The sequence below is a fragment of the Aspergillus niger genome (assembly GCF_000002855.4).
Source record: "Aspergillus niger supercontig An14".
NCBI classification, from domain to species: Eukaryota; Fungi; Ascomycota; class Eurotiomycetes; order Eurotiales; family Aspergillaceae; genus Aspergillus; species Aspergillus niger.
The window spans coordinates 1,576,893-1,588,971 of record NT_166529.1 but is presented as its reverse complement, the minus strand read 5'-3'; the positions used below and the strand labels follow the sequence as shown (position 1 = coordinate 1,588,971).

General features: G+C 49.9%; 4 protein-coding genes across 4 annotated transcripts; 3 read left to right on the top strand and 1 right to left on the bottom strand.

The window, feature by feature from the left end:
- Positions 1-717: 717 nt before the first annotated feature.
- On the top strand, positions 718-2,284 carry An14g06730 (uncharacterized protein; the record flags this gene model as incomplete). Its single annotated transcript, XM_001401259.1, has 2 exons — positions 718-1,203; positions 1,259-2,284. 2 exons carry the CDS (start codon positions 718-720, stop codon positions 2,282-2,284), a joined length of 1,512 nt encoding a protein of 503 aa, XP_001401296.1.
- A 464-nt stretch (positions 2,285-2,748) lies between these two features.
- An14g06720 (hypothetical protein) lies at positions 2,749-3,651 on the top strand (the record flags this gene model as incomplete). Its single annotated transcript, XM_059744376.1, has 2 exons — positions 2,749-2,979; positions 3,211-3,651. The coding sequence occupies 2 exons, from the start codon at positions 2,749-2,751 to the stop codon at positions 3,649-3,651; spliced, it is 672 nt and encodes a 223-aa protein (XP_059604698.1).
- An 827-nt stretch (positions 3,652-4,478) lies between these two features.
- An14g06710 (hypothetical protein) lies at positions 4,479-5,823 on the top strand (the record flags this gene model as incomplete). The annotated part of the gene is made up of 4 exons (XM_059744375.1): positions 4,479-4,515; positions 4,923-5,175; positions 5,265-5,655; positions 5,782-5,823. The coding sequence occupies 4 exons, from the start codon at positions 4,479-4,481 to the stop codon at positions 5,821-5,823; spliced, it is 723 nt and encodes a 240-aa protein (XP_059604697.1).
- Positions 5,824-9,344: 3,521 nt separating this feature from the next.
- Positions 9,345-11,468, bottom strand: An14g06700 (uncharacterized protein; the record flags this gene model as incomplete). Its single annotated transcript, XM_001401256.1, has 3 exons — positions 9,345-9,732; positions 9,792-10,924; positions 11,160-11,468. The coding sequence occupies 3 exons, from the start codon at positions 11,466-11,468 to the stop codon at positions 9,345-9,347; spliced, it is 1,830 nt and encodes a 609-aa protein (XP_001401293.1).
- Between the last annotated feature and the right edge of the window lie 611 nt (positions 11,469-12,079).

The window sequence follows — 12,079 nt, the reverse complement described above, 5'->3', positions numbered from 1 at the left end:
TTGATGGGGTCTATAACTGGATTCCTTTGTTGTGAAGTAAAGTGATTGTTTGACCGAAAGAATGCTGGTTTCAGACTGACACAACTGTAGACAATCCGCAGGCACTACAACGAGACCTGAATCCGGCGTCTGCGATGATAGGCTACAAACATCTCTTACGTGATACAACATACTTTTTCCCCTGAGTATTGCTATGGCGCATATCCGCCCGTTCCTTAAGGGGTCGTTCTAATCAGTCTGTCCAACCCGTACTCATTCTTAAAAGCCACGCGGCGTGGCTTGAGTGTAATGGCCACCGTACCGACTCTTCCCCAAGTCGTTCAGTTGTCCCCTTTCAAGTTTTAGGGCTTGACAAGACATACCTCGATTTTGTCTTTGCTCCGAAGAGTCAGTCATGGTGGGGCCGTAGTGTGAGCTTCATTGTGTTCCATATTTCCGTCGCCTTCCGTGAGGGTCATGGATGATGAGAAGGTTACATCCACGCGCATCCGAACTCCAACAGAGAATTCCTGTTTCGACAGCTCGAGTGGATGAAATCTCCGTTACACACAGTCGTAAAAACTATGATTGCCCGATTGCGTCACAAATGGGGGGTGACATGACGAGCACGATGTGCTGGCTATCAGTGTATTTATGTACCTGCTGGGTGCCTGTCGAGCCTCCGGATTTCAGCAAGTTGCGGATGTTTAACTTTCTGGAATACAACCGCTGATCAGCATGACTTTAAACCGTTTGATCTTGCTTGGCTCAATGGGCTCATTGCCCTTGACTCTGGCATATCCCCGCCTCAACATTCCTCGGCAAGTCGGGAATGCGACGGGCGTTGCGCCTGGCATCGTACCTGGTAATGCGACTAGCAATGCGCCCGGAGTCGTACCTGGTGCGACTGGCCCTGCTACCGCTCCTGCTACTGCCCCTGCTACTGCCCCTGCGACTGTGGCTCCTCCGCCTGTCGTGACCTATTCCACAACCCAGGCCCACACTCCGTACACTGGGGTACCGACAACGACTGGGGCACTCACTGCTGGCCCTATCGGTCCTGGCATTTCTCCTTTGGGCATACCCCCAGAGGCTACCACCTACCCTAGTGATGGTCAGCTTCACAGCCCCGAGCCCGGACCTTTTATCCCAGCAGGGGGCGTGGGAACCAATGGGACTACCCCTGTCTATAATGCAAAGAGTGACTTTGACTACGAGTCTCTGGTGAGTTTGCGTTTACCCTTCCCACAGTTTCATGCTCCTGCTAACCCACTACCAGGCCCTTGCGTTGTACCAAGAGTACATCGAGCTCGACCTCTTCCATGATGGACTGGCACGCTTCTCTGTTGACGACTTTACTGCTGCAGGGTTGACAGCAGAGGATCGTTTCTTGATCGAATTCATGGCCGATCAGGAAGTCGGCCATGCGACCATGTTGACCAACATTTTGGGTGCGGAGGCACCCAGACAGTGCAACTACGTATACCCTTATACCACCGTTCACGAGTTCTTGGATTTCTGCCAGAAGCTTACACGCTTTGGCGAGGCGGGTGTGTATGGATTCTTGTCCCATCTGGACTCCCGCGAAGCAGCGACGCTTCTCACTTTGTCCATCACCACGGAGGCTCGCCAGCAAATGATCTTCAGGCAGTTTGAAGGACTCTTCCCCATGCCAGTCTGGTTCGAGGTTGGTGTTCCTCAGTCATGGGCCTGGACTTTGCTTGCTCCCTATATTGCCTCTTGCCCAGAAGGCCAGACGCGCCTGGCCTGGCAAAACTTCCCAGCACTGTCTATCCTGAACCAGCCGAACCCGGTCCGGATTAACGGTGCCGATGCTTGGAAGGAGACTATCTCCAATGGCACAAATGTGTTGAACAGCACGGTGGTCCCCAGCTCGCAAGCTTGCCAGAACAATGATGCCCCGGGTATCAACTGCTCACCTGCAATCACCCACAATCGCACCAACCCTCTGTCTTTCCCCGGCCGGGAAGTTTTCCTGTCCTGGGATGCTCCAGGGCAGCCAGTTGGGCCGAACAATAGCTATGTGACCTCGACGACCGCGGGAGCCCCCAAGTACGTGGCGTGGGTGACGCAGCTGAACGTGACCTACTCTGAGTTGACACTCAACGGCTCGAGATCTGGATCGACGATTCAGCCAAACGTTGAAACCTACGCAGGTGATCCCGCCGTTAATGGCACCATGTTCATTGCCATTACTGATACGAACCTCTTCGTGACCCCGTTCAACATCAGCATGATCAATCCTCATGTGGTCGCTGGACCGGCTCTCTACCAGTCTGGCTAAGCGAGTGCAAGTATTTCCGGAATAGTATACGTTCTCCGGAAAGGCATGCTTTCAACGTGTAATTTCTTGCGAGATGTTTTATTCCGACGATGTAGTGGGATTCTGACTGGAAGAGGACGGGAATTTTTCAGGTCTTAGCCATGCTGCTAAATGTTTGTAATTCTATTAGTTCTTGATCTGGAGTTATAGTTGGCTACTAATGAAAACATGGTTAAAGGCAAGTCTGCACTGTGTTGGATTGTAGGAGAAGAAAATGTAGTCGTCTATTGTATACTGTGTAGATAGACGGGCAGTCAGTCCACCCTGACGGCTAACCCCGCTTAACTCCGGCGGTGATACATCATTTGGAGTTTTGACACCTGAGCTTCACCTGAGACAACCCCCTGCTTCTTCGTCTCGTCGCGCACCATCGCCCCTTTTTCTCGCCAATAAATAGCTACGCACATCTACAGAACTCCGGCACCATGGAAGGTCCCAGGAACCGAAAACAGCGACGAGCAGCAGCGGCAGCAGCGACAACTGTCGACAGCGACACGTTCGACCCCTCCTCAATTCCCCTAGCGCGCCCTGCACCGAATCCCCCGAAGAGCAAGGGGAAGACCTTGATGGAAATTATATCCGAACGACAAAGTGAACTTCTAGGCCAGGCAAACGCTCCGACTGGGGCATCTGACTCGAGTCCCCGATTTGTGACCATCGACCCCACGACTGGTGATATTTCCGGCCTCAATGCGTCGGAACTGGCTGCGGTAAAAAACGGGCAGGATATCAGGAGGGTTGAAGAAGTCACAGACGAAACCGCATCCACTGAGGAGGGGAAAGACGAACCTGAAGAGTCCGAGCATCCCATCCCGCCCGTCATCGACACGCTCCTGCTTTCTGTTCCCCTGACCACCCTCCACCTGACCCTCGCGTACCTCGCAGCCCATCAATATGCCGAGTCTATCGAACTAGACAACCTCATCCGCGAATCAGTCTTCGTGGCCTTTCCGATGTTGACCTTGCTTGTCCACCTCGCTCATGGACACGTCGTCTCCTTCATCGGCAGCACCGGCAGGTCGAAGTCCACTGAGACGGTCTCGCTTCTGCCTTGGGACAGCGAGAAACTGACGTTAGCCTTCTTCCGAAAATTGCTCTTCCCTCCGGCATTACGTACCATGGTCTTCCTGCCGATGGCGGTCGCTCTTGGCTGTAAGCTGATGGTCATAACCAACGACGAACCATACTACGCGGTGATGAGGGGGGCGCCAGCCATCGGGACGATATGGATCTGGAGCATTTTGGAGATACCGTTTGGGGCAGCCGTTATCGGGGCGTTGGGGCCATTAGCATGGGGGGTGTGGTGGAAAGGCTACGGGATACTCTGACAGATGCGGAGCAGAGTCAAACAAAGCTGAGTGAGATTATCGATCAACGCCCGGATCGCGCGATTTGCGCGTCCGTTAGGATGGAAGGAGCTGCATCCTAGTACGACAGACATGCTTTGGTCTGGGACTCGACCTGCGCCGGCGCCTCGGTTATGATGGCTTGATAGTATGCACCAGCGACACCGGTCGGGCGGCGGAGTTGCACAATGCCAGTGGCGGGCTTTAGGATATCCCCTCTCTTGCAGCAGATACTATCACGTCACTGCAGACACATAGTTACAATGTCGNGTTTATTTTTATTTTTTTTTTTTATTTTTTTGTTCCTCTTCCCTGGTTTACCGCCATCTTTACCGCCACTGACTTGACGAAGGCTGGGAGGTCGCAAACTCAATCACATTTGAGGTTGTACAACGTCGGTTGCTTCATCACGCACGTACGGTGCAGAAGTCGGTGACGACAGCTGCTGATGAGCATCTGTTTCTGGGCCATGAATGCTCCGCCGGACTCCCGGTCATGGACGATAGGCTATCCTAGACGGCATTTCTTTACTCGAATCTTGAAATCCCGGTCGCATGTGAATATGGAACATGACTTGATTCGACTGGGTAGAGTTGGAAAAACTTTAGATGGAGAGGGGAATAAAGAAACGACAAAAAAAGAAAATATAAAATCAAAAATTGAGCAATTAACGGTCTTGACATCGGGGACCAGTGAATCCCGAAACCGCGCCAACAACGCTCTTCTTTCTTCACTACGAAGTATACTCGGTTAGATCCTCGACTCGGGGTTTGTTTGAGAGCATGACCACCACCACCACCATTGCGAACATGGATGACAATCATGCTTCTACCCCTCCTGGACCATGTCAGTCGACGTGGCAATGCAGTCGAGTGGGAAGACCGTTGCGACTAGTGCCTACTCCATAATGCAACCCCTTGGGGGCCGCCAGGATCCAGGCAGCAGCTGCCAGGACGACCCATTGAATGCGTGGTGGTCGTTTCCGGAGAGACCGCCACAAGAGTCAGGCTGGGGCGGGCATTGATGAAGCTAGGGAATAACCTGGACCGGGAGAATATTACCGACGGCGACAGGGAAGCAAGAGCTTACGAAAACAGGCGGTGGTCCAGGGAACCCAGACTGGCATGCGATGGCGTCTGTCTAATTCTTCTAGTGGCTGCAGCTAGTTCACTGGCCCTGTCACATGACCTGCACGTTGCGGTCCTCGGCGCAGCCTCTCTCTCTCTCATATGCAGTCTTCTCTGAGAAAACAGTTGAGGGTGAGGGTACAGGCTGCAGAGAGTTTCTCCCCTCACCTCCCTCGTGCACCTTGGGGTTGTTGGGAAGGGAAAATCATGACTTAGTGATGCGCGGGACCAACCCACTCTCCCCCAACCGCAATGACATGCCGATCAGCGGACGGGTGTCAGGTTTGGGGCCAAGTGTGGAGGATGCGCTATGGCGAGGCTCTGCTACGGTGCCACCCGTCCTGAACGTGAACCTCAGCCGGATAAATCTGAATCTCAGGTAAGGCAGGATTCGAGCCTCGGGGGCAAATTACTCCTACTACCACCACTACCACTACTATGACTACGATCTTGGCGGAAAATTATCAGGGAAAGTCAGTCAATCGGCCCATGGGATGGCGAAATATGGTCGATCCGAGATCAGATTCGCGACCCTAGCGGTGACAGCCCAACGATGGCGATAGGAGCAACAACCGTGTTGGGCAAAGACACGGAGAGAAAAGCCGGAGATTCCGACAAAGCAACATCGTCCATCCGGTTCAATAGTCTCGACGGATCCAACCTCGTTGACAGCCGATGGTGTGTAACCTTCCGCAAGCGGACTGCCGGCGGGGGAAAGAGGAAGAAAAAAAAGAGGAGAGAGTGGACGACAATCGGATTGTCCCGCGATCCAATCGATCATTCTCCGCGAAGCGATTGTATACCACAGTTGGATAGTCAGTCCTCTGACCACGCGGCGGCGCTGGGCTTGGAGAAACTAGTGAGTTGGGCCGTGGTGGTGTCGTCATGGCATCGATCCATCCATTTCTCCGAGATACAAACCGGATGGAGGTGTAGATCCTGTAGATTGCCGATAGTCAGTAAATGGAATGCACTCGAAATTCAGCCCGATGAAAGCGATACAGACTATCATCTACAACAACAATAACCCAAGATAGAAAAAGATAGAACACCACTATCGCAACAATAAACCCACCATATTAGTTACAGCCCACTGTGGCAAGACAAGGGTGTCTGGGTGTGTGGCGCAGAGCTGAAAAATCCATCCATCCAAGCCATGCCATGCCATGCCCTCCTACTTTAGTCAGATAATAGTTAACCCAGCCCAGCGGCTAAGTCACTAACCAAACTAGTGCAGGGTTCAGAAGTCGAATGGATTCAATGGAAAGATAGGAGAAAGAAAAAAAAGTGGGCATGGCAGGCGAGACTATTGCGGCACTAGTACGGGCCGGACTCAACTTAACCTCAAGATTCGGGTCATGGGGGATCCCTTTCATTCCTTTTTGTGTCCTGTTCCGGAAAATCATATTTCTTCTGATTGTTGTGGAGATGTCTTTCATTGCTTTTTGTTGCTGCTCTTCAGATCTATCTATCCATCTGTACTTTTGTCGATCGGGATGGTGATCATGGAGGATATTCTATCATCGATCGAACAAAAAGACACGAGATGGATAGACTTCCTTTGGGACTTAGCGGATCGCGCTAGTTAGTTAGTAGTCAGTGTGTCGCAAGGCGGAGATGTCATTTCGAGACCCTGGTCGGGAATAGATGAAAAAGAGATTACCATTGGTACTTGGGTTGTTTGAGACTGAGCAGGTGGCACGGACAGCGACGAACATTGGTAGTCGGTTAACACTTGTCATTATTAATTAATTGATTAGTTAGTTACTTAACTGACTACTTCTACACCGTAGGATTCTTTTATCTCATCGGGGGAAGAACCGGAGTTTAGTCGGATTTACAAGTGAAAATAGATTAAAAGAGAGGAAGGATTACTAAGAATGGAAACTCAGCAATAAAATAAAACTAAATAAAAATCGGAAATATATATAAATCACAAGATAGAAAGTAGTTTTCAACAAATGTAGTAACTGTAGTAAAATAGGAAATACTAGATCAGGCTACACCCAAAAATGGCAACAAAAGGTCGGTCACTCATTCATTCACTCATTCACTCCTCGGTAGATAGGATAGAGTTCACCAACTTTGACTCCAAACCTTAACAATATCCGGGAATTGGTATGCGATGCGATAGTAAATAGGATCAGATCCCTTCATCTCATCACTAAGTACGTACTCACTCCATAAACTAGGACTGGAGAGAAGGTGAAAAAAGTAAAAGAAAAAAAAAAAAAGTAAACATAAGCCATCATCACCTTACATTAGGGACGAGTCCTCAACCATGGTTCCGAGTGCATATCCTGGGAAAAAAGCATAACCTTAAAAACACCGAAGCTAAAAGCTGGGTGAACCATATTTTTCTTTCTTTTTTCCTTAAGCAGAAAGCTTAGTGGCGAAAACAACTATATTTATCGCTTAGACAAAGAAAACAAATAATTTCTTCAGCTGTCCACGTTCGATGGGGACATGTGAATTCCTACTATGCAGTTATGGAGACATGGGTGTAGAACTATTAAATGCTATTGCTACTACAATTAGAATGGGGGATGGTACTTGCTTTGACTCGATTAGGTACATACACATACACATAACACATATACATAAGTGATAGTAATATGTACATGATACAGCTCGTGTATGTACATGTATGTAAGTTGTCACTAGCTGAGTAGATACATATGTATCTTAGTTACTTACATTACTGTCTATGTACATACTCCCTTGGATAGAAATAAAAATAAATAATAATGCAGCAGAAGTACCACATGTCATTTTGACATACTCTGCAGACATCATCACATATACTCTACGAGTAATAATAGTAGTATACTACCGAGGTAAAACTCTATCCCTACTGATAATCTTCATCACATAACGATTCCGACTACTACTACTACATCCATGTATATCCATGTTTGGCTGTTAGCAGGGTCATCCTGGGAATATTAGTCTTTTCCCCCCCTCTTTCAGAGTAGATACAAGATGCCAACGATCGCAACACTGTGAAACATGAGAGCAAAAAGGAATCTAATACTTGCAAATGCTCCTGCTATATCAGGTTTAGTGTAACTGCTTACACAGATACTTAGATGTCCAACTCTGATACTTAGTTAGCTGAATAGACTAGTAGTAAGGTATGTATGTACCCAACAACCGGGATCAGACCCCTCCTCTATACTTTTTTTTTGCTTTTCTCCTTCTTGCAAGGAACATGAAGGAACACAATCCCAGTCAAGCACGCTTACGGGAGAAAATGAAGTGACCACTTAGAATCCATCTACCCCTCTCATGACTACAAGGATTCCCATAAGCGAAAAAAGCAAGATAACTACTCTAATATCCCAGTATCTGAATAACCTGGGATATTCCTAGTATCTTACCCTGTTTATTATGTCACTGGACAAGATACCACTACTTAGTGAGGCAGTGTAAGTAGGATCGTGATTTGGGCGGGGAGGGGCAGATTACTACATTTTTTACAGAATGTAAAAGTTTAGAAACTGAATGGATAGAAGCATTGTGTTTATCCAGTTTTAAACTGAGTCATACCAACCCAGCACGTTTTGGTGTAATGTATCACACCCACACACACACACACACCCACGCGCTTAACGTCGACAAACATGTGCCAAACAACAGCCACTGTACTACCACACAACCCCACAGGGTTGGACAAACACTAAGTAGCTAACTAAATACTAACTACTAAATACTAAGAGCTAAGCGAAGATATCTAATCACCACCACAACTACTTCAATCCATTACTCATTTACTCTAGTTACTTAGTTACAAAGTAGTCTACATAAGTCATAGACACCAACTACACTAGTAGAGTTAAGTAGTAGTAAGTTTACTGCACCGCAATGGAGTACTGCAAGGGTAATCACCCTAAAACCAGATGATCTAATCCACTCCAAACTCCATTTTATTAACCGCTCTTCCGGGGTTACCCGGATAGGTATCGGGCGTGCAGAACCTGAACTAGTCTTGTCGTGGTTAAGGACATACAGTAGCTCACTGTGGTACACTGGAGCAGGCAGTGTCCTTGGGACTAACGGTGCGAACAAGAAAAAATAAATTAATAGAAAAACAGAGAGGGGGGGCTGGTACTCTAGTTACTACATTGGTAGTCGCCGCATTAGGTAGGAGATTCTCTTTTGACATGATGGTCATCATTATAATACTAACTAACTAACTAACTAGTTTAGCTTTATCTTGATACTATGTATCTGTGCGCTTGCTATGTGCTCCCAGATGGATGTATGTATGTGTATGACTGTAAGTAGTTGTATGGACGAATCCAGTCGTCTTTTTCTGGTGCCATCCCCCTTGTCACTCCTCTTCCCCCCGACCACCCCGTTCTTAACGCCTAAAGCCTAGCCCGTAATCACTAACGCCCCCGAATATGTACGGCATTCCCAGAGCGGAATATCAACGGAAGAAGAAAAAAAGTCGAAAAAAAAGAAGAGAAGAAAAAAACAGACAACCAAGAAGAGAAAGAAAAGAAAAAAAAAAAAAAAAAAAAAAAAAAAAAAGCAACCCCCCCTTTACACCGTAATGCGCCCTGGATGCATTATCCCCACCGTCTGCATACTAGCACCCTTGAACCGTGCCAGCAAGTTACTCACTATCTCCCGATAGGTGTTCATCTGGGAGAGTTTGAACCGCTGGATCTTCCCACTCGCGGTCCGTGGGATCTCCTCCACGAAAATCACCCCTCCATCCAGCGCCTTGTAGCTGGCCAATTGGCGCCGCGTGAAGTTGTACACATCGTCCGCGGTCAGCCGGCTGCCCGTCAGGCTCTTGGCTCGCACCACGAACGCTCGGGGCAACTCCGTGCTGCCGTCCCGCGATGTAACCCCAATCACTGCGGCGTCCTCTATCTCCGGGTGCTTGAGAAGCGCTGCCTCCACCTCCGCCGGCGCCACCTGCCATCTGCACGTCACAGTTAGCACTTGCTTTCGGGGTTTGCTTTCCAACTGACAATCACTTACCCTCGCACTTTGATTAGCTCCTTCGTGCGCCCGTAGATGTAGAACTGCCCGGCGCTCACGTACGCAACATCGCCGGTGCGGAACCACCCTCGGGCGTCTTTGGCGTCTGACCGGCCCTTGTATCCACTGAGGACCCCGGGCCCGCGCACCCAGAGCTCGCCAGGTTGGTTGTCCTCGAGCACCAGCTGGTGGTCCTGTCCGACCAGCCGCACCTCGTAGCCCGCCAGCAATCGGCCAATGCTGCCGGCAGGTGCCTGCTGGGGACCATAGCGATTCTGGAACACCACCCCCACTTCCGTCATCCCCCACAGCTGGGAGGCACGGGCGTCACTATGAAGCAGTTCCCGAAAGCGCTGCATGGCGGCAGCATCAATGGGAGCGCCCGCGACCCCAACATACCGGAGAGAGGACAGGGAGCTTGCGGCGGACGCGGCTGACCGATTGAACTTGTGAATCATGGCGGGGACCATGTAGGTCTCGGTGATACCAAAATCGCGCACCGTCGCAATGAACTGGGTCATTTCAAATCGCGACAGCACAAACAAGGGCTCGCCATAGCGAATGGGAAATAAGTGGGTCCACAATGCGCCAAACATGTGGAACATCGGGAGCGACATCAGGCGAGTTACCTCATAGGGCACATCGTAGTGGATGGTGAGGTGGTGAGAGATCATGGCATGGTGGGTGAGGTAAGCTGCCTTAGGCAGGCCTCCGGTTCCGCTGGTGGAGAACATGGCGGCCGGCGTCGATTTGGCGATCCTCTCGTCATCAAAGGCCACCCAATCACTTTCGCCATACGCCAGAAGGTGGGCGAAGTTCACCAAAGAGCCGCCCCCACTACTCGGTAGTAGGTAGGAGGTGCCGGCAGTCGCATAGGCCAATGGTCCGGCGAGGAAGTATTGGGCGATGTAATCCCCTGCAGCTTCGTCCACCAAACACACCTGGCTGGGATGCATTCCGCGGTCGGCTGACACGCTCAGCACCGTGGGCAGTGCATCGGACGAGGTGATGATCAGCTTTGGCTCCGCCAGTTGCAGAATATGCTCCAGTTCTTGTGGTTGGCTGCGCGCATTGGAGCCCATGAACACACCGCCAGCGCCGATGATACTGAAGAACAGCGCGGGGTATATGATCTACCACGCCATGAGTCAGTGAGAAGAGGATGATGGAGGGGCATGATGGGATGACGACAACATGATGGAGAAACAGGTAACAAATCAAATGGACGAGAACAGAGAACAGGAGGGTGGTGAGGTGGGGGGAGGGGCAGAGATGTCGAGGTTGAGTTAAGTAAGTAGTATTGGGGGGAGGGAGATTTGATAAGCGGGCCAGTCAGGGGAGGAAGATGATTAGATGACTACTACTTACACTATTGCCCAGGTGGACCAAGACACAATCGCCAGGCTGTACGTTGTGGGCTTTGAGGCCAGCAATCAGCGCTCGAACCAGCGTCTCGAACTGCAACGCGTTGAAGAATCGCGTAGCGTCCTCAGCGTCGATGAATATTGGCTGTTGCCGGTCATAGTGGACTGGGCCCCGAAAGGCGAAGGTCAACAAGTCGGTGTAGAAACCGGCACCATGGTTGTTGCCGTGGTTGTTGACCTGGTCCAGCTGATTGTCGGGGGAGGTGAGGTTGAAGGGATCGCCCAAAGTGGGAGACTCCCAGAGACTACCCATCGTGGAGGAATTTACTGGTTGATTTGCTCACAAAGAACTGAAGGGATGATTGACGGGAATTGGAGAGTGGAGGAGGAGAAGATAGGAGTGGAAACCAAAGATGGAACAGGAGAAGGGTTGGAGAGAGAGAGGGAGGGAGGGAGGGAGAAGGAGAAGGGAAACAGGAGGAGAGAGGGTGACGATGAGAAAGACAGGAGAAGGAGACAGAGAGGGAAGAAGAGGGTCAATTCAGTCCCGTCCAGTTAGTGTTGCCAGAGTTGAATCAAGTCCAGTTGAGTCCAGTCCAATGTGAATCAAATCACACATGCCCCGTTTCCAGTGTGGAAGTGACGGGAGCGGATGAGAACAGTAAGTAGTATGTAGTATGTAGCACGGAGGACCGAGGACAGTTTGGTGAGTTTGGTAGAAGGCAGTAGACAGGAATGATCACAAAAGATCAAGAAGAAGAAGAATAATTTCCCCGATCCATCAAAGGGGAATTCTGGGGCTGATAAATATATCTCCATTTCATGATGGGAAGTTTCAGAGGGTAAAAAAAAGGACCAAGCTCATGAAACCACCAAACAACTAATCAATCCTGCGGCGAGAGTGAGAGAGACAGAGAGAGAGCG